Raw genomic sequence first — 27855 nt, 5'->3', positions numbered from 1 at the left:
ATTAAGATTGTTAAAGGGAAGTATAAATTCAAATCAATCACATGTACATTATTTATTAAAATTACTCATTTAAAACAACTACAAATGTACTGTACATATGTACTGTAAATTGTTACTTCGTTTTCTATGGAAGAAAACCGGCATAATGCAAAAAAGTGTGATTTTTCGGTTTTGTCATAATCAAAACAAAAATGTAGTAAATTTTAGAGTAGATTTTGATAATTCAACACTAACATAACTGCTCCCTAGTGGGGAATACGCAAGTTACTTTTGTGACACTCTTCCGCATAAAAATTTACTACATTTTTGTTTTGATTGACATAACCGAAAAACCACACTTTTTTGAGTTATGCCGATTTTCTTCCAAAGTAGCAAAATGTTTTTAACGTAAAACTTCAAAAATAAACTTGACTGTACATAAAAAATAACCAATGCACTTTAAATTAATGGTAAACAAATAATGCCACACACAACTGACACATGACTATAGTCTAAATTCAACTAAGAGCCTCTCACGCTTAGAGTACCTGGATATCAGAATAGCGACACACGAGTCATCGCCACCATGTTCTGTCGTTCGACTGTCATCACGTGGTCTATGGGTTTACATTAAGAAATTATGATTTTTTTTAGTTTAATAAAGCATTTTATTCGTAAAAATGCTTTATTAAACTAAAAAAAAATCGTTATTTCTTGTGTCGCACTTGTGTGTCGCTACTCTGATATCTAGATACTCTACTCATGCTCATGTTAACCTGCCATCTGTCGGCTTTGTTCGTAACTTCGAAAGTTTGTAAATCGAATGTTTGTAAGTAGAGGACGCCTGTATAGAAAATTTTAATCTGCAAAAAATTCTGATTTATTAATACAAAACATTTTATTTAAAGATTCAACTGTTTTTACAAATTAAATTAGTCAAAATAAAATTTGAAAATTACTATTTAAAATTAATATTACTTACCTGGGCTGCAAACTTTGTACGAACATTTCTGTTTATCTGATGAATGATATTGGCATTTAAATTACCATTTGGATCTATATCACCAAGAAGAACTGGATATGCCTAAGTTTAAATAGAATTAATGAAAGTATTTAATTACAAAATTTTAAAAAAATATATACAAAATTTGATAGTACAAGAAAAATATTTTTATTAGTAGTTCTTTCCTGAGGTATCGTTTTTCTTTGAAATATATAATAGATTATTTAATATGATTGTAAATCAGATAATAACTTAATTATATAATTTTGTACTAATTTTTATTTGTTTGATATTATTCATAACAAGGAAGAAGCAAATAAAAATTAATAATCACTTTAAATTATTTAGTTATTTCTATCTTTGAATAAAGTGATTTGATTGATGAGTTTAAAAATGAACAAATTTTAAATAGTTATGTTACATTATATTATTAAGCAAATAATAATATCAGGTATTGAATTAGATCTTTACTGCTTTCTAGATGTATCCTCATTACATACCAACTTCTAACCTAAGTACTTTCAGACTGACAAGCCCATCATCAGAGACTCCAAATATATTTTACAAAATTTAAAAAATTTAGAACAAACATATCTGATTTGATTGTTTTTAACCATTGAAATTGTCAGACTGGAAGTACTTAGGTTAAAAGTTAGTATGTAATTAGAATAAAATACTAATAAAAAAAAAGTAAAGATCTAGTTTATTAATTTACAAAGGAGTATTTTTCATGTATTAGTTTTCTGTAATTATCATAAACAAAGTTAGATGAGAGCATAGTTTAAATATGTTATTTGATGTTTATAGTTATATGTAATAGTACATGTATATTTTGATATATGCAAGATATCAAGAGTTGAAGTATTACAGGATAGCATTGCTAGTCTATCAATTCTAGTATTAATTTAACTGATTTTACAAAAGTTTTCTAGAAGTTTTTATTTGTACAAAGTCGATAGAAAAGATATCTTTAGAGGACAGTTTATTAAGTATGATAGTAATAAGTGGTGCTATTTGAAATGCTATTAATAAAACCAAGTTAACACTAAAAATAAAAAAAAGAGGTTCTGTAATGAATTAAGATGTTTGAAATTAAGCAGTGTGTCTAATAAATTTTAAGACAAACTGTACTATTAAAGTTTTACAATTTGAAGAATGAAGATAAGGAACTTAGAAATCAGCACATTAGAAGTTTCTATAAAGAGCTGAATTTATGAAGAGAAAATACAGATTTGCTCTTTAACTGGCTTTTATGAAATATAAGATTTTAAAAATTGGGAAAAGTTCAAATTATCCTCAAGTCTTAAATTACCAAATTATTATTAAAAGTTCAAATGAAAACCAGTAATTTCACTACTCCTGATTTTATTTTGATATGAACAAGAAGAGTGCAAAAAAACTACAATTCATAATGACGCAGAACTCAATATTCAGAACTTGCATCCAAGTTTAGCTTATAGATAATATATTCACTATTATGAAAAACCAACCTAACAAGCAAGGATGAATTAGTTCTAGTCACTTGCCACAGAGAACTGAAGGTAAAATGTAATAGTATGGATTCAAGCCTTTAGGATTCTCAATTCTATTTTTTGTCTGTTGCACGTGACTTATTTGCAGACAGACCAGAAAAAGAAAAAAGTAAGGAGAGAATAATAAATAAGATTACATTGAAAAATCTAGCAATCTAATACTAGATGTAGTTAGGTCTTCTTATACAGCTAGGTGAAAAAATCAAAACATTAGAAAAGACTACAATATAATCTTCAATTTTCTTTTCCTGTCTTACAAATAAAATGTGTGAACCTCCATACAGTGGAACAACCAGTTGACCTAACTTTTGTACTTTTGTAGACCTGACATAAACCATATGTACACAATAGAAAATCAATCTCTCTATTTAACTGCACAACACACTAGGATGAATATATAAAAAAGGGAGTGACTCATATTAACCAAATAACTGGAGTGCATATGATCAATATTTTCAAACATTTTCATAGCCCCTTCTGGGCTCTTCCTCAGGCTTCTGTTTTTGTTCCAAACAAGCTGGCAAATTACCAAATCTAATACCATTTGATATATTTTTGAATGTTAACTGCCAGCTTGTTAATATCGATCATATGCACTCTAGTTATCTGATTAATGAGACTCGCTCCTTTTTTATACAATATTTATAAATCCTTTTTTATACATCTCTCTATATTGACCACCTCTGTAAGTTGTATCTTGAACATCTGGACTATAACACAGTATTAATTTACTCTCTAACTTGACCAGTTGAGTCCAATCTGCACCAAGGGCAAGAAAATGAAATGAAGAACTGGTAGCAATGAATTTCTTCAAGAAGAATATCAAGAATACAATAGTTTTGACCTTGATTTGGCAATTTAACAATGATAATTATGTATTAATTTAATCTGGTAAGGAATATTCGTAAAAATTAAACCGGTGTGTTCTGTGAATAATACAGTTTAGAACCTTTTTTTGTGTTCCATTGGTTATTCAGCATATTTCACCCGAGGAAGATCTATCAATTAGGCTTAGCTGTTATCTTGCCGTGGTCAATTGTCATGTCTATAGGTGGTCACTTCAGCCTAATTCATATGTTGCATAAAAACAAAAATAAAATTACACTACCTGGACCTCTGAGCAACTCTTTGCTCCCAGACACATTAAAATCTTTAATATAACCATGTGAATGGTTATATCATAAATGGTTAATGGCTATATCAAAGATTTAAATGTCTGGAAGTGAAGAGTCGCTCAGAGGTCCAGGTGGCAAAACTGGGCAGTGAACTGCATGGTAAGAAGAGGTTGCAAGGCTGAGTCCTGTTCAGGCTGATTATTTTCTTCCAGACTGTTCTAAATTGTTTAATAAATATTAAATTATTATAATTATAAAAATAAAATTTAATCCATCAGATAGTACAAAACAAACTGTTCTATCCTAAAGAGAAAATTTATCCAAGTCCAATAAAAAAAACTTTGTCAGCTGACCAATTTTCAACTGTGCAAATGATTTTTGAAAAAGGTGGTAAAAAAGTAGGCAGTCTGTTTGCTTTCACAGTGGAGTGTGAAAGGGAAGTTATTACTTCTGTGAAAGAGTGTGAATGACATATTTATAAGGTGACATTGACAGAAGTGTTTTTCAATAATTAGAAAGAACTGAGCTGTTTTACACGCATTGCAATGACCATCAAAGCAAGGTATCAAGCAGTTGTATGAGAAAGAACCAGGCTTTATGGAAGTTGACTGGAAATTTTGCTGTTAATTAAGTCATGGTAGTGAAAAGGGAAGAACTGAAAGAGCCGACATTGAAGAAGAAGATTGATCTTTTACATTTTCTAGAAAACAGCAACCAAAGAAAGACAATGAAATGTTTTGGTGTAAGCAAGACGATAGCAACAACATCTACACATATCAACACCAAGGATGGAAATCAACACCTTATCCAGAACCTGGCACCGGTGTGTTCTGTGAATAATACAGTTTAGAACCTTTTTTTGTGTTCCATTGGTTATTCAGCATATTTCACCCGAGGAAGAACTATTTAACAGTTCAAAAACATTAGTGATAAACTGTATTATTCACAGAACACACCGGTAACAGGTTCTGGATAAGGTGTTGATAGTAAGCAATATCCAAAAATGTAAGGATGAGTACTTGGAGAGATATAATAAAAAGAAAGAGAAGATTTATAATAAAAAAGGAGAACTTTGCTGGATGAAGTTGATGAAGCCATGTTATGCTGATTCAAACGAGGGTCATTAACATCCAAATTTCTGCCCAATGATCCAAGAAATTGCTATAAAGTTCACAAAGGAGCTTGAGGTATCAGATTTCCAGGTACCACATAGTTGGCTCAAGAAATTGAAACTGCAACACAAGCTCTTCCAGAAAGTGTAGTCTGGTAAATCTATGAAGTTTCAATAGAAGTTATTGAAGAGTTCATTGAAAAGTTTCTGGACTTTGTCAACAGCTTCAAAGATGACAGCATCTTTAATGCTGAAGAGTGTAGACTCTTTCGTGACAGGAGCATCATTATGAAGGGTAATAAATGTAAAAGTAGAAAATTTTCTAAAAAACATTGCACAATTCTGCTGTGCACTAGCTTAACTGGAGAAGCTAAAACCTTTGGTGATTGGTAAATCAGCAAAGCCATGCTCATTCAAGAACCTACAGCACAAAGACCTGCTAACAAATCTACATGGATGACTGGTACCCTATTTAAGGAGCGGATAAGAGGTATTGACAAGAAATAAAGAAGAAATGGTCCATTCTCCTGGTAGTGGACAATTATCTAAGCCATCCCCAAGTGAATCATCTTACAAATGTAAAACTAAAATTTTTGCCTCTAAACATTATATCAAAAATTCAACCTCTCAACTAAGGAATAATCAAAACATTCAAAATGCACTATTATGCCCAGCTTCTACAATGGGTCATTGCTAAAATGCAAATGTATGGTCTGTCTGCACAAGCAAATTCATTTGCTGCATCAGTTACTACTTTGGATTAGTTGGAATTAGTCACTTGGAATAAAGTTCAGCCTGGAACAATTCAAAAGTGCTTCAAGAAAGCTGAATTTGTTACAACCCAAGAGCAAGGTGTTGCAGCCCCACTAGACAACCCACTTCCCATGGCAGAATTCAAAGGAGTAGATTTTGATGATTTTGTTGCAATGGATGATGACATGGCAATCTGCAATGAACCTGACCCTGAGGCAATTTTCCAATCAGTATTTACCAAAGTACAAGCTGACAGAAAAGTGCCAGAAGCAACTGATGAAGCAGAAGTGAGGACACAGAAATTGCAGATATTATGAAAGAAGAGAATGTCAGTCATTTGATAATGCAGTTAAAGTCATCTGCCGTGAAAAAATTCCCAGGTATACTGAGTGGTGTAGACAGTATTGGAAGTGCTTTCTCCAATTACTTTTATATAAAGAATAAAAAACAGATTAAAAATGACTCTTTTTTTTCAGAAAGAATGACCAAATTATGAGAAAATAATACATATGTAAATATATTGGTTTTGTTTGATACAGTATTAATTAGGAATGATTTTCCCATGTTTTTACTTCACATGTTTCTGTAAGACATTCTTTAATAAAAGCCGTACAATAAAACAAAGCACATCTATGTATCATTACAGTTGTTCCATTGTTTACCATTTCCTTCAGTCCTTTGGGTGGTCTGGTCAGGCCCATCTTTAGCTGTGGGCCTACTGGGCCTGGGCCCAGGAGCCTTCAGACATTGGGAGCCCCCTAACAATCAAGACCTCGAAAACATGCAAAATTGAATAGAGCAACAAGTAATAAAATTATTATAAACAGTGAACAATCAGAAGATATGTTTGATAAATTTTATTAACATAAATATAACGGTATGTTTAGCAGAGAAAGCTAATTGAAAAAATTTATGAACATTAACCCTCCATTACAAATTCCTTAAGGGAGCCTCCAAGCTTTTCTTGGCCCAGGGCCTCAAACATACAAAAGACAGGCCTTAGTCTGGTCAACTTTCAGAGGTCTTACTATGTGCATAATATATAAAAAATTTTAAGATATATATTGGGTTGTTCGGAAAGTAAATTCAGTTTTTTTCATGGAAAAAAAAACCAAATTTCTTATAATATATAAATATTTTATTGAATTATATATTGACCATTTTGGTCCAATATCTTTTGCCATCCTTCTGGTAGTAGCATGATTTCACACTCATAAAAGTTCTGATCTTTGCTTACAAAAAACTGATTCAAGTGATTTTTGACATCCTCATTTAAAGTAAATGTTTTACTGTTTAAAAATTTTGTAAAGACCAGAACAAGTAATATTTACCATATTCACCATCACCTTCAGCATATTCACCATATCCCATCCAAGTTGTAACAGTTTCTGATGAGTTACCAAACTTGTGTGAGGTTTGGCATCATCATGGTGAAACGCTACACCTTTTCTGTTGATCAATTCTGGACTTTTCTGTTTGAAGGTATCACTCAATTTGTCCAGTTGAAGGCAATACACTTCTAAATCAACTGTGGAATTGTCTGGCAAAAGCTTGAAAAAAACAATTCCCTTAAAATTCCACTAAACAGAGAGCATCAGTTTTTTAATGAATATTGGCTTTCAAAGTGCTTTGAGCCTGTTCATTTCTTCTACTCAATGATCACTTGCTTTCGACACTGTCATAAACAATCCATTTTTCATTGCCAGTTATGATTCACTTCAAAAATTTTCTTGACATTTACGAAGCAAATCATAGCTGTCAATGTAATGGAGCAGATCTCTTTCTTTAAGAACATGTGGAACCCATATCTCAAGCTTTAAAATGAAACCAAGTACAGTAGAGCATCAATTATCCGACTCAATTGGGGACTGGGGTTGGTCGAATAACTGAAAAAACAGATAACCAAAATGTATGAAAAAATACATTATTAGTATAGTATATTAGTATATCCCATGTAATTAGTATATTAGTATCTCGCTATATTAACTTACTTCGCGTTGAATTTTCATCAATGTTAAGCCTAACAAAATTTTTTTATAAAATAATAATCATCGTTAAATTATTTCTTTATTTTGCACAAAATAAATACAAAAATAAAGACAAAGTAGAAAATTAAACCTCGTTTATACACTGGCCTCCCTTTCATGGTCGAGCCAGTGTTGCCAGCTAAAACGCTCAAAAATTTAACAAAAATAATATTAAAGTAGCCAAGACATAGCCAAATATTGTAGCGCCACATCACTAGCGGACAATTGAATTTGCCGACTAGAATGCGGTCAGTTAACCAATGTGATGGTTGATCGGGGGGTCGGATAATCGATGATCTACTGTAGTTTCAAGTGATTGTAAACAGTTGAATTTGACAAATTTAATCTCTTAGTGATTTCTCATGTTGTTATTTGGTAGTTTGCTTCAATCAATACCTTTATTTTGTCTTTATCAGCTTCAACTGGCCTTCCAGAATGTGATGAATCTTCAATATCAGAATTGCTGAAATGAAATTTTGTGAACCAGTTTTGGCATTATCATTCTGTCAACACATCCTCTTCATACACATCACCTAATTTTTTTCTTGCTTGAACAACATTCTTACCTTTTACCTTTTCAATAATAAAAAAGCAAAATATGCCGAAAATGCTGCTTTTGATTTTCCATATTTGATGGAACAAAAAAATTGCAAAGAATCAAACAAAATTTTTTACAAATAAGCCTTAAATGTCAAAATGTCAGCTGTCAAATATATAATGACAATATGATTTAAAATGAAACTGGCAAGTAAAAATACAATTAATCCTTCTGGTGGTAAAAAACGAAATTACTTTCCGAACAACTCAATAGATATATTAAAAAAATTACAATAAAAACTATAAAGTATTTTTTACAATTACATTTACAGAGGATAAACTCAAAAAATAAAAAGGACTTCACATTTAAAGTTGTTGTAACTGCATAATAAAGAAATAACAGTTTAAGAAGGAGGCCTTACAAGGAGTCCATCATGGATTCAAATAATATTGTGTGCGCCAGGGCCTGATGAAAAAATTTATTCAAACAAATTTTTTGAGAGAAAAATCATCCAAGAGATGATTAAACCTGTTCCCACGAACTTGCTTCCTTTCAAGAGTGACTCATTGAATGTGTCATCCAAAACCAACGAGTGAACATTTGACTATTGGTCCTAAAATACTAAAAATCTTATCAAAGTCATGGGAAAATCCCAGGAGGAGAATCCCCCCTAATAAAAGGGAGGGGGGGTGATGACAATTCGGAGCAGTTGTCATTAACCTTTTCCTAAAGTGTGTGTGTTCCAACCCGTTGTTCCAGCCACCATCACTCGCTGCCAACCAAGAAGACAAAAAGGGATTACTCTCTGAACTGAGTTGCCAAACTTTCACACCAACGTCGCATCAATACATCTAGGACTTACAAGTATTTTAAGGTATTTATCATCTCACGAACTTACTGTGAGCTCTCTCTCTCAGTCAGGGTCATGATAGGTTTATCCCTCTCTTTTTAGCAATTGTGCTAAGCATCTATATTAAATTTTTTAGCTGTTGTGCTAAGCTTCTGAAATGTTGTCATAGAATTTGTAAATAATATCCATTAATAAATGGTATTTTTGTTCAGTGTTGTAGAAAGTACTTTCTCCGGTCATTTCCTTCCGCCTCCATTCCAAATCCGGAAGCCTACAAGCATGACCGCTTGGGCAATGAAATTTGCGGCCAACTCGGTTTCCGTGTCTGTACGAAAAGACACTGGTGTCAGTCTGACAAGGTACCAAGGAGGTACTGATCCTGCAGTCACAATTGTGTGTGCGCATGGATAAGTCTCAACATAAACCTTTATTAATTAAGCAAAGAGAGAAAATGCACTTCTCAAGCATTTTCAAGAGAATTGACATTAAGAAATCATCAATGACTTATAAGCAAGTTTTACAAACTTTGTTTATCGAATGTTTTGTGGGCACTATCGTTTCATTTTCATGTTTGCAAGGTTGTGGGATATATATATATATATATTTCCCCCCTCCAAATAAGTGTGAAATTTTCACATAAATTAAATAATTAAAAATTATTCTACATTTTGTTAAATTTGCAGAATAATTTTTATTCTCTATGTACATGGTGAGTTTTTATCTTGAGACAATGAAATAACTTAATTGGATCTCATTATTTTGGGAAAAAGGTATAGACAAAAGTTGTAGGGTTTCGAAGAGCCAATCAATTGATGACCTTGGATGTGTGCCTCCAAGGTCATTTGAGAGTGAAGTCTGTTTTTTTCAGTGGGAACACACATTTTTGACCCTGGCAATGGACAGAGTGGGAAATTTCACAACCGGATATACCTTTGACCTTATGGTCTAGATCAAAAATTATAAGCTGTTTCTAATGGGAAACATGGAATAGGCAGGGAGGTAAAAGTTACATTTTTTCATGACCTTATTACTCTGACCTTTAAAAACATTCACTACTTTTAGCACTACCCAGGAGTAATAATGTGGACGTAGTAGTTTTCTGCTCCCTTTGAGGTGCTTATTTTCAGTGAGTCCCCTTGCCTCTCATTATCGCGGTACTTGTTTTCGGTGAGTCACTTCACTTCTTGCCATTGCTTGAGATGTTGGTTTCAGGAGAAAGTTTTATAACAAATGTTCAAAATGATGCCCTTACACTTTAATGCATTTGTTCAGCCACGCTTAAAATTATCACACTTGAGATGACCTTCAGAGGTCAAATTTTGGGTATTCAAGATCATGTCTAATTGTGAAATTTATGTTAATGTAACTTTTTTTTTTACTACTCAGACACCTTATACCTCTGAGAAATTTCTCAGAGGTATAAGGTGTCTGAGTAGTAAAATTTTAAAACTCTGAGCATTTATTCAAGTTAATGTAACTTTTACCTCCCTGCTTATTCCAGTAATAAAAAGTATGGTTTCCGATTAGAAACAGCTTATAATTTAAACCTTAAAATAATCTTGACCTTTGACCTAGACCATAAGGTCAAAGGTATATTGGTTGTAAAATTTCCTGCCCTTTCCATTGCTGGGGTCAAAAATGTGTGTTCCCATTGAAAAAACAGATTTGACCCTCAAATGATCTTGGAGGTCAAGATCATCAATTGATTGGCCCTTCAAAACCCTACAGCTTTTGTCTATACCTTTTTTCCAAAATAATGAGATCCAATTAAGTTATTTCTTTACCTCAAGATAAAAAACTCACCCTGTATACAGCAGTAAAACCTGTCTATGGCGACCAACCACGGTTCCTTCAAAAAGTGGTCTTTCAGACAGGTGGTGCTGTAATACCATATTTCCATACGTATTTTGTGCACTTTAGCCATTTCTAGTAAGCAAAACTAGAGGAGAGCAAAATAAGCAAATTTTTTCAACAATAGAGCTATATTGGTATTGTATTTTATTCTTATTGGATAACTTGATTTACAGGAGTCGTCGTGATTTTATAAGACAGATTTAATACCAATATTTTAAAAATTAATAGAATACTCACATTTTCTTGATTATAATGCATACTTTCTTTTTCCCCACTTAATTAATTCAACTTGGTTCTTTTCGTTTGCTCCTCAGTTATGTGCATTACATCTTTGATATCCAAGTGCATCCTCTCTCCATCACTTTGGTTTTCATTAGTTTAATCTTATTTTAACTTTAAAAATACTGTATTTTTTTTAATATTTAATATTTTTTTAAGTATAATAAAAAAATTATTAATTAATAATAAAACAATTTTATTATTTTTTCTGCAATTGTCCAATGACAATGGCAGAATCAAAACAGGAAGGTTGCCTGTAAAATTGATTTTTGCATTAATGTGTTTATTGTTTCTTGAATATTTTGCATGTGAAAATTACTTGGATATTATTTTTCTAAAAATATCGTGGAAATAAGGTAGGTTGATATGGAAACTATTTATCACATATGTACTGTATATGAGCATTAAAAAAAAAAAATTAATTATATTTTATCAAACAATGAGATCAGCCGATTAATTGTATCATGTACAATAGTTTATACTCCTAAGGAAAATACTGTAAATACTGAAAATACTGAAAATTTGGTTTTTTTTCCATGAAAAAAACTGAATTTACTTTTTGAACAACCCAATATATATCTTAAAATTTTTTATATATTATGCACATAGTAAGACCTCTGAAAGTTGACCAGACTGAGGCCTGTCTTTTGTATGTTTGAGGCCCTGGGCCAAGAAAAGCTTGGAGGCCCCCTTAAGGAATGTGGTAAAATAAATTTTGTTTTCCCACAGTTAAACTTTGCCGCTAATTGCCGTTGTGATAAACCATTTTCACTTTCTCTGATAACTTTAACACAATTTTCTAACGATAGCACTCCGCATTTCTTTCATTTTTTGGTCAATTTCAAACAAACTGAAATGAATTTCCTTTGTTGCTAGACTAATTCATTAACACCTGCACCTAATTTCAAGGGTGGGTTCGAACAAGAGTTTAGACTAATTCATTATACTAGGAGTGGAAAACATTGTTGAGATGGGTTCAAACAATAGTTTAGACCAGATATATTCGTGGAGGTAGTCGCTTATTATAGTTGTTGTATCTTGTTTCGGACCAAAAATTGATGCCCGCGGTCATGTTACACAAGTGGTCATTTAATATTGGTAACTTATACAAAGATTCTATGTATAAACTATTCTGTGCCAGAAATTTTTGCCCGTTTTGACAGGTGCCCGTCGAATGCAAGTGGTCGCTGCCTAAGCAGTTTTCACTGTATTCGGTTTATGGTGTCTGACATCGCCTTCCGATCTCCAGGAACCCTTTCCATCTCTCTCTATCCATACACCATTCCTCTTTTTATCCCCTTTTCACTACATGCTTACTTTACTCCGTCGTACCAAGTTTGTCTGGGTCTTCCTGTCTTTTTCTTTTTTTGTGGAATGTATTTCATTGACATTTTCAGGAGTCTCTCATCATTCATTCTTTTCACATGTCCAAACCAAATAAGTTGTTTCCTCTTTATTTCTTCCAAAACCATCTCCTTCAATTCCATTAGGTCTTTGATTCTCTCATTAGTTATTCTTTCTCTTTTTGAGATTCTGCATGATCTTCTCAATGCATCCATTTCAATCATTGTTACTTTTCTCTTTTATTCCCCAGACATTCTCCATGCTTTTGCCCCGTATAACAGAACGCTTTTAACAATAGCATTATATATATATATATATATTTTTTTTTTCTTGATCTAGTTATTTCTTTACTTCACCATATTCCATTTAATCTTTTAACTGCTCTCTTACCTTGTGCTAATCTTGTATTAATTTCTAATGTATCTCTTCCATCTTGATAAATTTGTATTCCAAGATAATTGTAATGTTCACATCCCTCAATCTTTTCTCCTCCTTCCAGTTCCATGTCTGTTTTAGCCCAACATATGCATAAATATTTTGTTTCACTCATGTTTATATATAAACCTCCTTTAAAATATTCCTCTTTTATCTTTCTTGCCATGTATTCTAGATCATCCTTATCTTCTGCCATTATCACCTGATCATCTGCAAATTGCAATGTAAACATTGGTTTACCATTAATATCTATTCCCATATTACAGCATATCCTTTTCCATAGTTTCAATACTCCTTCTATGTAGTTTTTAAATAAAGTTGAGATACAACATCCCTGTCTCAGTCCTTTTGATACCATAAATCCTTCTGATATTTTTTTTCCAATTTTTATTTTCATTAATAAGTGTGTTATTCAACCTCAAATCAACTTTAATAAGTGTGTTATTAATATTTATATCTTTTAATGTCTCCCATAATTTTAATGTTGGGGCATTATCATATGCTTTAAGTCTATAAACAACAAATGAGTTTCCTGTCCTATTGCTAATCTTTTTTCCATAATCTGTTTTATACAGAAAATATTGTCCATATATGATCTTCCTGTTCTGAATCCACTCTGCTATTCTTTTTCTTTTGTTTGATATTCTTCTTTGATTACATCTATTATTATTTGTCCATATAATCGATTAAATGTTGCTGTTACTGTAATTCCTCGATAGTTCTCACATTTTTGTTTATCTCCATTTTTATAGATAGATGTCAAAAAGCCAATCTTCCATTCTTTTGGAATGTCTTCTCCATTAAGACACCTTTTGAATAATTTTGTTGTCATTCTAAATAATTTTTCTGTTCCATTTTTTATCAATTTTGCTGGTATTCCTCCAAGACCGATGGCTCTGTCATTGAAGAATAATAGAGCCATCGGTCCTGGAGTTTCTTACATGCTTGTTTAATCTGTTTTGTCTCTAAATGAATTGATATATCCTTTTCTATTTTTATTTATTTAATAATTATTTAAATTAATGACGGGCTTATACATTTTGTCTATCTACTAGTAAAAACGTGCATTTTTCTTTTACTTTCCTGGCTGTTATATATACATAATAAGGGAAAGTATTGAAATTACGTCAAATTTGACCCTCAGAGTTTTTTTGCAAATCCCCACGTTGAGATCTCCTAAATAAAATAAAAAATGATGTGGATATGTGTGCTGGCATCTATTTTGCTTATCATCTCAGGAAGAGGTGGAGATAAAAAAAACAAAATTTAGCATGGTAGCTTGTATGTAAGGAGGCATTGATGCTATTAAATTTTGGTTGCGAAAAGTCAAGGGGATGAAGAGATAGAGGATGGTCACATGTCATATCTCATGAGGGGTCAGACTTAATCAAGGTTTTACTTGTTGTTAGCATTTACAATGTTTTATAAAACTCATCTCTACCCTCAAAATTAAGTCTTTTGCTATTTTACAATAATTAAAAAGATATAAAGTTTTTATAACAAAATTTCAAAACAAATAGGAAGCACATACAATTTTAGTTATTTTCTTTAATAATACAAATGCTATTTTTAAAATAAAATCTCATAAATTGGGTTTTAGATCTTTTTACTTGTCTATAAAAATGGACCTCCAGAATTTTAAAAATACATTAATCCATTTACAAAGCAAGAGATTTAAAAAAGAAAAATACACATTTTTACTAGTAGATAAATAGACAAAATGTATAAGCTCGTGTAATTTTTAATTATTTAATTTATGTAAAAATTTCACACTTATTTGGAAAGGGGAAAAATATATATATTCCATTACCGAGATTCAATTCCAAAACCTTGCGAATGTGAAAAAGAAATGATAGTGCCAGGCTACAAAACATTTGATAAATGAAGCTCATAAAACTTGCTTATAAGTCATTGACAATTTATTAATGACGGTTTTCTTGAAAATGCTTGAGAAGTACACTTTCTTCCTTTGCTTAATAAAGGTTCATATTAAGATTTATCCACACACACATTATTATTTGAATCCACGATGGGCCCCTCATAATGTCTCCTTGAATATAAAGAATGATTCTTTAAAAATAAAGATTTTTGTTTTTACTCTTTGTTTTTATTAATATGAAAATCAAATAAATCACTTCAATTTCAATTTAAAAACTAAACTAAATTTAGAATTTAAAAAATTTTTTTACCTCAGTAGGACTAAACTGTTTAGAACCAACATACGTTGCTCCAAACCTATATCCTGATGGAGTAATTGAGCTCATGTTTAACGTATGACTGATTTGAAAATGATTACTTAATCCTTTATTAACTATTAATTTAGCACCTTCAAAGTTAACAGGAAATATATCTAAAAAAAAAAAAAAGCTATTAATGAAACAATATTGTCTATCAGCACATTGCAATTTGAATGTTATATGATTTTCTACATAGTTCCCTCATTATCATTAAAGATAATGGATATGAATACAGTTTGATACGTATTTAATTTTAGCTTAAATAGTATTATGGAAAAATCAAATTTAGATAAGAAAGAGAAAAATGTTATAAGTTAATTAACTGGTTTAGGAAATGAAATACAGCAATACCTAGGTATCTGAACTCTGTATCCAAAATTCCTGCTACAATGAATGATATTCTTTATATGCATTGTAATAGCTGAATCAAATAATTTAATTATGAATTTCTTCAAAGCATATTTTGAAAAATTTGAAATTCATGCTAATAAAAATGGGAATTAGGATGCAACTCCATTCCCAATAGACCTTCTCAATGAGAATATATTCTGCTTCATTTGTTTCAATGATGATATGTTTGTGTTCTACCACAGTTAAGTAATTTAGTAATTTTAATCATAGAATTTCAGAACAATCTTATGAGTTTAATGTGAGAACTCCCATAAAGATATCAAACTACTAAGAAGTAGCTGATATCCTTTTAGTGAAAGAATACTGGCTGTTCTGGATATAGAGTAAAATACCAAATGTCAAATGATATGGACACTGGAGCAAAAATTCTGTTGCATAGAAAATGGTTTATTAGAGACAAATGATGTCCTTACACAATCTCCCACAAAGTCTTCCAAGATGCACAAAACTTAAAGTAAGAGGATTCAGTCCTTATTGAAAGTAATTTGTCCCTTCTTTGTGAATCCACTGATGTGGCTAGAAAGTGAAGATGACAATGACAGGAAAGCAGAATATATTCTCATTGAAAAAGTCTAGCATGCTCCAGCTCTATGGAGTTCTGCATAGTTGAATGAAGGGTCCCTTGTCAAGCTTCAATCCAGTGGCATAACAAATGGCACAAAGGAAGTCTAAGAAAGTGTGCAAAAGCACTCTGCCAGATGGACCAGGTGAGAAGTCTTGGTGCTGCTGAGAGAGATCTGTCCGAGATGGAAGTTCTCACAAGCATGACCAAAAGAGGAACGAGGAATTTCAAAAAGAAACCTTGAACATTAAACAAGAAACACGAAAAAATTTGAAAAAAGGAATCTGAGCAAAAGGAATCCCATGTCCTTGGAACACAAGTTTTTTTAACTGTTCAGTCCTTTGATTGGTTTTGGTTCCAAGATTTTGCTTGTGCATAACCTGTATATGTATCTCCTCACAAATGGAATATACCCATATCTTTTCACTCTCAAAAATTATTACATCTAACTGTACAGTACCTTATATACAGGGTGTAGACAAAAAATTACCCCAAGCTATATCTACTTCTGCTACATATTAGCTAAATGCAAGTGGATGAGAATGAGCTATTTTATAGTTTAGTTGCATGTCCAACTTCCTTCTCATGGGGCCAAATTCTATTTCAGCTTTCATGAAAAACAGCAGTTCAGTTTAGATTGCAAGGTCATCAAATGTCTCAAAATTAGTACAAAACGTTTTTTGTCCAGTTAAAATGAAAGTGGATGAAACCATCAAATAATGGATGAAGAAAATTTTGCAAAGCCACCATAAAGAAATTGGCTAATAAACTAGTACAACACAATGCTGATAGTAAGTTTGTGGATCGCAAATTGGTCTCAATTTATAACAGTGTAAAACCTGAGGCAGGTCCCTAAAAGAGATCAAAAATGTTTATTTATTAAAGATTATTGCTGAAAAGGTGTAAGGAAGCTGTGTTTATTACAATAACAAAAGTTCTAGCTTTAGATGATTTATCTAATAGAGGTTATAAACAAACTTATTCGTTGCATTCTACATACAAGTGTATTCTTTAATGACCTCATTAAGTAATTAGTAAGATTACTTAGAAAATATTAATTTAATAAGAGATGGCACCTAACATCTACCTTTAGTATCAAATTACTTAGAATTTAATTATTAATAGTAATGATGTAGCATCTCAATTCAATATGGCAATCATTTGGCTTATTAGTAAATTTTAAAACTAAATTAAAAAAAAAAAAAAAAAAAAAACAGATTTGAACAAAGGTCAGCCATGAGATACAGATTCTTAGACCAAAGTCTGAGTTTGTATTCCATGGCTTACCTACTACTACTATTATACCACTCATTCTTACAAGTATCTTTGTGAGAGAAAAAAAATCCAATGTCACTTAAAAATAATTCATTTTTTTCTCAAGACCATTTATAATCTAAGATATCTGATTATTATGTATAAATTTCACTTCACAAACTTTTATTTTGAACATGACATGTTTAATAGTTATTTTGTTACCTTTCCTTGAAAGTTTTTTTCATTGTCAGATCTCTAAACACAAATTTTAACATTACTTGAATAAAAAAACAACAACATTTTTGAATACTGGAGATTTGATTTGACTTACATATATAATGGGCATGTGTAAATTTACATGTTCACATGTATGTTTGCAAGTTTGAATTCATTAATTTCTGATATTTGAAAATTTTATTGCTTTTTGTTCATGTTGGTGTTGAGAAATTTGATGAGAAATATTTAGTTTCAAGAAATGTTTAATATTATAAAATTTGCTGACTTCTTTCATGCTTAGCATTTCAGTATTTGTTTATTGTTATATTTTGGTTATAAATAATCAAAATTTATTTGGAAAAATTTCAAATTCAGACTAGTAATACAAAGAAATTTGCAAAATCAAGATGACAGGCTTTGTCACCATAAGTTTTAAATTAAAACAGTTAACTATTAACTATTTCTCATTTAATTTGAGAGCATCAAACATTAGTTTTTTGTATTAAATACAGATAGATTTATAAATTTTCTACAAAATAGAAATAAATTATTGTGCATAATCATGCTCAATCATAATTAGCTAGCTATGTAGGTTACGCCTTATATGAATGATTTTTAAAGCCATTCACATATTTAATTGATGAGATTATGTAATTTTAATTGATTTTATGGAATTTTACATGATTTTTATATTATAATTTAAATATATATCTTTAAAAAAATTGCTAAATCATTATAAAGGAAAATTTAGTAATATGATAGTATAAATCTATCTTCACTTTTTCATTCATTTAAAATATGCAAATATAATGAGTTCTCTTTTAATACATTTTTCTTTTACATGATTTCAGTTATGCAGTCTATATTTACATTTTATTTACAAAAAATCCAGTTATATATAGGATTTATACAAAAACTGACTTATTAAAAAACCTGTTTTTGAATCTCAACTTCTCTATGAAACCAGTTTTCGAATTTTCACCCCCCCAAAAAATGGAGATAAGAAATATTTATAACTCCTTTTGAAACTTTTAAATTTATTTAATATTTATAAAATTTCAAAAACAACAAAATAAAATTGACCAACGTCTACACAAAACAAAACAAAAAAGAAATTGCTAGATTATCACATTAAACTATAAAATTTACTCGATATAAAACCATAAAGAAAAACGAATAACAATGAATGCCTACAAAATATAATTTTATTTCTTATTTTTCCTAAGAAAATATGATTTTAGAATGCAAAGAACATCTATAGATCTCTTTTGCACAGAAAATTGCCAGAACTAGAAAAAAAACACTCACATGCTACTGAGCTGGGTTTAATAGTCTTTAAAGTATTAAAAAATAATAAATCTAAATTTTTCATTCTTCCATTTGTACTCTCTAATACTAAAAAGTCTTTTTTTTTTAGTGTTTTAGGGCTGGACAAAGTCATTTCTTCAGGTTCTTGAAGATATTTAAGTATCGATTTTTCCACAGAATTTGTTAAAGCTATCACTAGATTTTCTTCTTTGCCACTTTTTCATCATCACAGTCATCTTCAATAGAATAATTTGGATATAATCTCGATAATATTTGTCCAGATAACTTAATACTAACAGATTTTGCAGCTAGTGGAAGAAATATGCTAGAAGAATTCGTCCAAATGTTCTGTGGATTTTGAAAATAAAGGAGAAGTGTTACTAATCCCATTTGTCTTCTCTCTTGAATTCATACCGCTACAACATTGGAACTATCAATAATTTCAGTTTTCAAATTCACATAACAAAAATTCAAATAAGCCTTCACTTGTAAATAAGTAGGACGATAAGATGCAAATCTTGTCATCCTAAGGCATCAGCTGCTAAACGTATTGGTCTTAAAGCTTTAAGGAGCTCTTCAATTTTACAATATTCTGCTTCATTCTACGTGTGAGAAGCACCGATGTCATTCAAAGCTAAAACAACACATTTTTTTAAGTGTACAAATCTTTCTATCATTTTTCTGTTGTTTCAAGATTTTTTCCTACTGTAGGGAGAATTGGATGCTTTTTTGTTTTTGTAGTTAGTTTTATGAATCAGTATTTAACAATATTCCTGTTTTATGCCAGAGACAATTTTGTGTCAAAATGTTGATATTTTTAATCAAATAATTAATTAATTTTTATGTTTAAGTCTAAGCTCAAAAATCTGTTTTTTATTTTTAGTTGGGAAAACCCGGTTTTCAAATTATGTAAATTTCTTCAAAAAACCGAATTTTCAAACCTGGGTTTTAAAAACCGATAAACCCTAGTTATATGACCCAATGAAGACATCAAGATTAAAGCCGAACAACAACTGGATTCTATCGGGCTACTTTTTCACATTTATATTTAATTAATTACTAAATAATTTGTCATTAGAGGGAAGTTTTAGGCACCATCTCTTATTAAATTTAATAATTATAATTAAATTAATATTTATTAAATAATTTAGAATATTCTGAAAGAAAGGAATTGATCCAATGTGAGACTCAAATTACTGTGCGATGTGTTGCCAGTTCTGCTATCCAAGCCTCAATTCCAATCTCCCCTTCCAGACAAATTTAAATATGATATAACCATCCTCAGATACATATGGTGCTGACTGGGGACACTTTCAGTGCCTTGTCCAATAAACTGCTACTCATGGCACTCAGCCGGCCATTGTTCAACCTTGGTATGGTGTATATACAGTATAACCTCCAAATAACAGACACCATAGGGACCAAGAAGTTTGTCCACTATTCGGAGATACATGCCGGCAGACTTATGGTATTGTAGCCTGGTCATTATAAAGTGAAGAATATGATTGATTACAAAAATATTAAATTTGTGTTAGGAATGTTCAAAAAGCATATGTAGAATAAATAATTAAAATATATATACAGTATATTATTTATCATTTCAGCTGTAAAAATCATATTTTAATTAAATGGAACATAAATATTATAACAAAACATAAACGTTGATTAATCATCAATTCATGAAAAATGACCCGAGCAAAAGTAAGGAAAAAGAAAAATGAAACTGATATTATGAACAGAAGGGTTTAGGCAATGAGAGTTTGGAGGCAATTTGCTACCCAATTCAAGGGGTAAAAAATAAATTTGGTATACTTGCATTTATGATCTAAGGGACTAATAAAAATCGATATAGTGATTTATATACTTTGTAGTTATCAAGTAGGTGTAATTTTTCGAACATTTTTGCTTTTTTTCAATAAATGATTTATTAAAAATTACTTTAACCACCACAAAGCTGTTAAGATCATAAATTACATCATAAATGCAAGAAAACTGAATATCTTCCCACACTTTAAAGTGGTTGGCAAATTGCCTTTGTAACATGATCTTTAAACTTTTACCAAATAAACTGTGTTGTTTTAATTTTTAAAAATAAGCCAGGACGATTGGTTACAAATAAAGAAAAAATATATTTCTCTTTTAGACAATACATTACAAAACGTGTCTTTTTATCCAGAAGTCCTTTCTCACGCAGTTGAGGGATAAGACAATTCCACGGCGGAGTCGACCTTTTATTTGAGGCTTTTCGTCCGCCTCACGATGTAAAATAGTCCAATATTTCCCTCTAGCGGTGGCAACACAATTTGAAAAATAATTTACAATTTTTAAAAATAAGCCAGGATGATTGGTTACAAATAAAGAAAAATATATTTCTCTTTTAGACAATACATTACAAAATGTGTCTGTTGTTCTGGATAAAAAGACACATTTCGTAATGTATTGTCTAAAAGAGAAATATATTTTTCTTTATTTGTAACCAATCGTCCTGGCTTATTTTTAAAAATTGTAAATTATTTTTCAAATTGTGTTGCCACCGCTAGAGGGAAATATTGGACTATTTTACATCGTGAGGCGGACGAGAAGCCTCAAATAAAAGGTCGACTCCGCCGTGGAATTGTCTTATCCCTCAACTGCGTGAGAAAGGACTTCTGGATAAAAAGACACGTTTCGTAATGTATTGTCTAAAAGAGAAATATATTTTTTCTTTATTTGTGTTGTTTTAAGCTTAAAACTCTTTCTTTTTCATTACAGCTGTGCTACAGTTCTTGTCAAATGAATAAATAACTTCGAAAAAGTTTATAGTTTCTTTGTATCATAAGCTTAATGCCAACAATAAGACAGAAGTTTAATAACATTAACATGTATGACGTTAAATGGTGATTGACAGCTTAACCAGATTATAGTCTAATTATTATGCCTTTGTGTCCTTTTTAACTATTTAAAATTTATTTTGTATACTAGTACTTTCTATATATTAACAGGACTTATTATATTGGAAATGGGTGAACTGAATACAGAACATTATTTTTGATCTGTAAGACTAAATATCTGCATCCATAATTTCCAGTATAATAAGTCCTGTTAATATATAGAAAGTACTAGTATACAAAATAAATTTTAAATACAGATTATAGTCTATTTATCGTAAGTTGGCACCTACTGTAAACAAACTAAGATACACACCCCTTTGTTTATTAGTTTAAACCTACATCCATCAATTAGAAAACGCATTGCATCTCATTCATCCGCAGAAAATAGTTTCTCGTTATTTATAAAATTATTAATGAAATACTGGTCACTTACCGATGATTATAAATGTAGTTATTTCATATTTGTTAAGTTGTTATTTTTAATGAATATTGCACATTTTGAATCATTGAAAATAAACTTTTTCCAGTCATGAACATTATAATGTTTTCCTTTCCTATACATCCACAAGAGCCGAATTATCGGGCTAGAGTTGGCTATAATAAATAAATAATTAATAAGACAATTTGGCACTAGAGCTTGGCGTTAGGCGCCAAATTGTCTTATTAATTATTTATTTATTATAGCCAACTCTAGCCCGATTAATTCGACTCTTGTGGATGTATAGCTTTGTGACGGGTTAGTCGTTATTTATTTATGTTTTCCTTTCCATTACAATAACTATCATTATTCCAAACTTTGTGTAAGAAATATGAAATAACTAGATTTATAATCTTTGCTAAGTGACAAGTATTTCATTAATAATTTTATAAATAACGAGGAACTATTTTCTGCAGATGAATGAGATGCAACACGTTTTCTAATTGATGGACGTAGGTTTAAACCAATAAACAAAGGTCTTAGTTTGTTTACAGTAAGTGCCAACTTACGATAAATAGACTATAGTGTTCTCTAATAGATAGTGAATATTAACAACCACTCACCACACCGGGAAATAGTAACTGACGTATTCTGAACCAATTACAGTGTGTAGATGACCTTAAAAAACCTGACGAAGGACTCAGAAGGAGTTTGAAAAGATTTGTTTTTGTTTGTTTTTGTCATTTACACACCGTAATTGGTTCAGAATTCGTCAGTTAAGAGAGTGAATGTTGTTTGGCTTTTTACAACCTGCCCTCCTCCCCTATTTTTTTGCCAGTCTTTGATGCCTATGGCCAAAATTCTTCCTCTGAAAGAGTATTTAAACTGATTCTTTGTTTTAGTTTTAAAATATTTCATACATAATTATTTCAGAATATTGAAGGTGAGACTGCATTTTCATAAGGTAGGTTATGGACATCAGTATCCATTATTTAGAGGTGAATATAAAGTCCCATTTGAAGGGTCTGGGATTATAAAAATGTCTATTTAATAGAGGTGTCCACTATTCAGGAGTGTCCTTTAACGGAAGTTTCACTGTATATACACAAACAAACTTCACAAAATGGGTTTTGTGAGATTTGTTTATGTAGACATCAAGATTGCATGGAATAAAATGTTACATAAATGCATGAATGGAGTATAAAAGAATCTATACCTTCATGGATGAATAAGATATTCTCAAGTATTTACTGTTGCAAATTCGAAAGCTTGAAGAGATTCTATTTCTGGAACACAACCAGATAGCAAACCTGAAGATGCTTCCATAGATAATCCAACACTACAAGAAACTAAATCTTGTAATTTGGTGGCTTACAATCATCACATGCATAATATATATAAAGAAACAGCATTGTATGTGGGCACAAGATTAACATACAGACATAATCACCACTTGTTTAAAATGCTCAGAAATGAAAAACACTTGATCAACTACAACAGAGGAACAGGCATATACAAGATACCTCTCAGAGATGAAAGGTTCTAGAGAGACTTTGATAAATCATTATGAAAACTGTTTTACAATTTCTACACTTGGATGCATCCCACTGACTGATTTTAGAGGATTTTAAATTAGAATTTTCATATAAGCTCTTCTGCACCTGACACATTCAAACACCAAAATGTTAGACATTCCATCTATTTGAAATTTTGAAACTTCTTAAATAAAATTAGAATGAAATGAAAGTTGAATTCAACTATAGCATTACTTGCTTTTGACATCAAGAAAAATATTAAAATAACTATTTTTTGAATATAAATAGCAATCAAAATCAATTAATTAAAAATAGCATCTATGTAAGACATGAAAATAAACCAAAACTGCAATAAACAGAAGTTTATAAGATGACTAAGTTAATGGAAACAGCTAAAAAAAAAAAAAATCTGTTTTAAATTGTACTCACATGCAAATAGGGTAGATGTACCAGTTTTGGCCAGTGTACCAGTTCTGGCCAGAAAACAAATTTAACTTAAAAATATAATCACCACATATTCAAATCTGTCCAATGAAACAAACTTTTATTGTTAACTGTTCACACAGTTAACAATAAAAGTTTGTTTCATTTGTGATTATATTTTTAAGTTAAATTTGATTTTCTGGCCAGAACTGGTACTACACTGGCCAAAACTGGTGCATCTACCCTAGATGATTTTCAGAACATAACATTTAAAATATTTGAAAGTCAAATTAATTTGTTTGAGTTTGTGTTTTGCCATTCTTTTCCTTCTTTTGGAACTTTTGCCAGTTATTTTAAGTTTATTTTTCACTTTAACTATTTTGAAGTAAATAATTTACAAAGTTAAAATTTAGTTTGTGATTAATGTTGATATATTAGTTACAATTTTCCATGAGAACCACCAAATTGGTAACAATAAATAGAAGCAGAAACTGAAAAAATTAATAAACAAATCAACACCTTATATAATTCCAGCAAGTAAATTTAATGAATGCAACAAGATTTTTGATTCAATTTAATGGATCTTCTTCAGTTGTCAAACAAATAAAAAAGAATATACAGAAATTTAAAACATTTGAGACAAAGACAGTGATATTTCAAAATGTGAAGATACTCCATGCCATGCAATGGATACAGAATTAACAACACAACTGTCTATCAGAATTACAGAGCAATTTATTTAAGAGAGTACTTTAAGATTTAAGAAACAAGGTGGGTACTTTCAACAGTACCCACCTTGTTTCTTCTTAAGAAATTAGTTTTTGTGACACCTGCCATTCTGTATCTGGATTTGATCTCATTGCGTATTTGCCAGGTTTAAAAAAACATGGTTACATATTGACACTAGCTCCCCAGCCCACACTGTGCAGGATTCTTTGTGAAAATAGAGACAAGGTTCTGCTGTTTGAAAAACCTGGGGTTTATGCTGTTCCCTTACAAAAGTCAGTAACACGGTTGAAGCTATTGTACATTGGAGTGACTGCCAGAATGCTTTGCCTCTATCTCATGCGAGTAGTAATACAGAAAGGAAATGAGAGAAAAACTTTTGAACTTTAACGACACGGTAGCCGTTAATGTGCAAATTACCTAGGTAAAATGCAGAAAACTCTCGATTCCACACGTTAACAGATCAACCTAGTTAATCTGGAGATTAGATAGGTAATGTACAGGTATACCTTGAGTTACGTCGTTTTGAGTTACATCATTCTCGATTATACGTTGTTTGTCAAAAAAGTAGGCCTATATGGAAAAATAAAAATCAAGTTTAAGTCATTTTATTCGACTTTACATCCATTTGCCACAAATACTGAAGTCGTAATATCACTAGAAAAGCGTTAAAGGCAATAAAATCATATTAAAATATGTACATTTACAGTAAATGTTAATATAATCACCATAAATCCTAGAGAACGAAACATGAAAACATCTGTGTTTCTGTGTTGTTGTCTTATTTAGCAGTCTTTAAGTGCTCATTATTGGCATTTTCCACTGTAGTTTAGACTTACATTGTAACTACACAAGTAAATTTGACTTACATCGCCTCTCCTGGAACCAATTACTGACGTAAGGCAAGGTATACCTGTATACATTAATGGCTTTCAAGCTTTAGCGTAACAGATATACAATAGAGCTAAAAAAATACTAGTGGATAAGTTTGATTCACTTTGGTTGCAGACCTCGTTCCTAAGACATTGGGTTCATTTGTAAAGTTGAACAAGTTAAATGCATTACTGACAGGTCAGTCATGAAGTTTGATCATGCACCTGCTCAATGTTGGTGACATTTCAACTCTATGAAACTCTAATGAAATTCACAAAGGAAGAAGTTAGTTTACTTCGTGAAGAAAATAGCACCCGGCGATATCAATGTTTCTAAATCTGCAGTCCTGTTTAAATTGTAGATTAAAAGATGAAATGATATAAATAACTGTCCATTTCAAGCAATCTAAACAAAAATTTTCAGATAAGACTGCACTAGCTACATTCATAACTTTGATTTTAGAAACAGCCATTTTGTTGTAAATGAATTTTGAAATGACGAATAAAAGTAAGAATAATGATGACGTCATTCTTGTTTAACTCATCCAACTTTACAAACATGCCCATTATGGAGATAAAAGAACATTATTTGTCAAGGAGTCTCTTTTCATTACATCAATGTTACTGTGTAATTCCCCATGCTTGCCATCCCACAGTTGTGGATAGTGTTATTTGAGCTTCTGAAATCTTAAAGTGTGTATATCACAAAAGTTGGACTATAGTATAGTCCAGGGGTCACCAAACTTTTTGGTTAATGTTACCTATGGTAGCGAACATGGCGGCACGTCTCTGAAACAGTGGGGATGTACGTTCTAACCTAACCTAACCTATTCTAATAAATTACCCCTATTCTAATAATTTGGTTGGCAATAATTATGGTAATTTATTAGAATAGGTTAGGTTAGAATGTATGTCCCCACTGTTTCAGAGACAAGCCACCATGTTCGCTACCATAGGTAATATAACCAGCGGGCCAGATAACCGAGAGAACGACAAGCGCTGGCTGCATAAACCATTTTGTTCAATATAGCACACTGAATAAAAAAAATAAAGACAACCAACATATTTATTTGCAAATACACAAACACGATTGCTGTAATTGCTTTATACATATAATACACATCTCAAAGCCTAATGAGTTAATATAATCATTCAACGATCGCCTAAATATTCGGGCTAATAAGCCCGAATATTTAGGCGATCGTTGGATGCAGGTAATTGCTTTCTTTAGAAACTTCATTGCAGGTACTTATACAAAAAGCCCTCTGATATCGAGTCACAAAAAGTCGCCAAATTTTTTATTTCACTGATTTTTAGGAAGTTGTATAGATTGCATCCTATGGAATTTCGGGACTTTGGGTATATATCTGAACCGGGAGACCGAGACGAGTTCAACGATACCCTACTTTCGGACCAGAGACGAAAAATAAGAAAGTTATCATATTTACGATTTTCTGCCTTTCACAATGCACTCTATGCCATTTTAGAGTTTAATAAAAAAATATATATATATATATTTTTTTTTAAATCAAGAGATTATCATTATTAAAATATTTATTTATCACCAGTTGAGATAATGAAATCACTAAGAACACTCAAGAAAATCTGTAGTATTACCTTTGCATTTTTGGTGCAATTCTTCCATCGTGCCGGGATTTGATAAACCATTATCGTCATCCCCATTTTTCTCTTTATGTAAAGACGGAATCGGTTGTATTCCACTTGAACCGACTGTCAATGGACTCGACGGAGAACTCGCCGCAAAAATATTACCCATTTCTACAGTAATAACTTCGATCGTAAAATACACAGACAACTCACGTGTCACACAAAACAAGGAATGGAATGATCGGAGGCTGCCATCTTCTCTTGCGACAAAAGCGCCGAACATGATATATTTATAAAGATATAAAATTGCAACTTTAAAAATATAAATATATAAAAAAGAAATATTAAGATATAATAAATAAACATGTTTGTAATATTTTATAACAATAAAGTATAACTCTCTTTTTTTTTTCATTTTTTAACGACCTGCGGTACAAGGCCACCCGACCTTGTACCGCAGGTCGTTACAAAATGGTCACTAAAATATAATTATTTATATGAAAATATAGATTATAGATAAACTTACTATGCAAAAAATTTAAAATAAGCTTAAGTAAAAATGCCAAAATTGGTCCAATCTGATTTTTGCATCTGA

At 31.1% G+C, this 27855-nt stretch overlaps 1 protein-coding gene across 1 annotated transcript in view; it reads right to left on the bottom strand.

The window, feature by feature from the left end:
- LOC136977660 (mitochondrial import receptor subunit TOM40 homolog 1-like) overlaps positions 1–27529 on the bottom strand; it is a 41472-nt gene extending 13943 nt beyond the window's left edge. Inside the window, exons 1-3 of the mRNA XM_067273192.1 lie at positions 27270–27529; positions 15010–15170; positions 962–1063 (exon numbers count right to left, since the gene is read on the bottom strand). Of these exons, the coding sequence (XP_067129293.1) occupies positions 962–1063; positions 15010–15170; positions 27270–27429 (423 nt within the window). The 5' untranslated portion in view covers positions 27430–27529. The remainder of the gene's footprint in view (positions 1–961; positions 1064–15009; positions 15171–27269) is intronic.
- Positions 27530–27855: the final 326 nt, after the last annotated feature.

This window comes from Centruroides vittatus, unplaced genomic scaffold, assembly GCF_030686945.1.
Source record: "Centruroides vittatus isolate TY-2023 unplaced genomic scaffold, ASM3068694v2 contig_466, whole genome shotgun sequence".
Lineage (NCBI taxonomy): Eukaryota > Metazoa > Arthropoda > Arachnida > Scorpiones > Buthidae > Centruroides > Centruroides vittatus.
The sequence above is the reverse complement of the archived record's forward strand: the minus strand, read 5'-3'. Positions and strand labels throughout refer to the sequence as shown.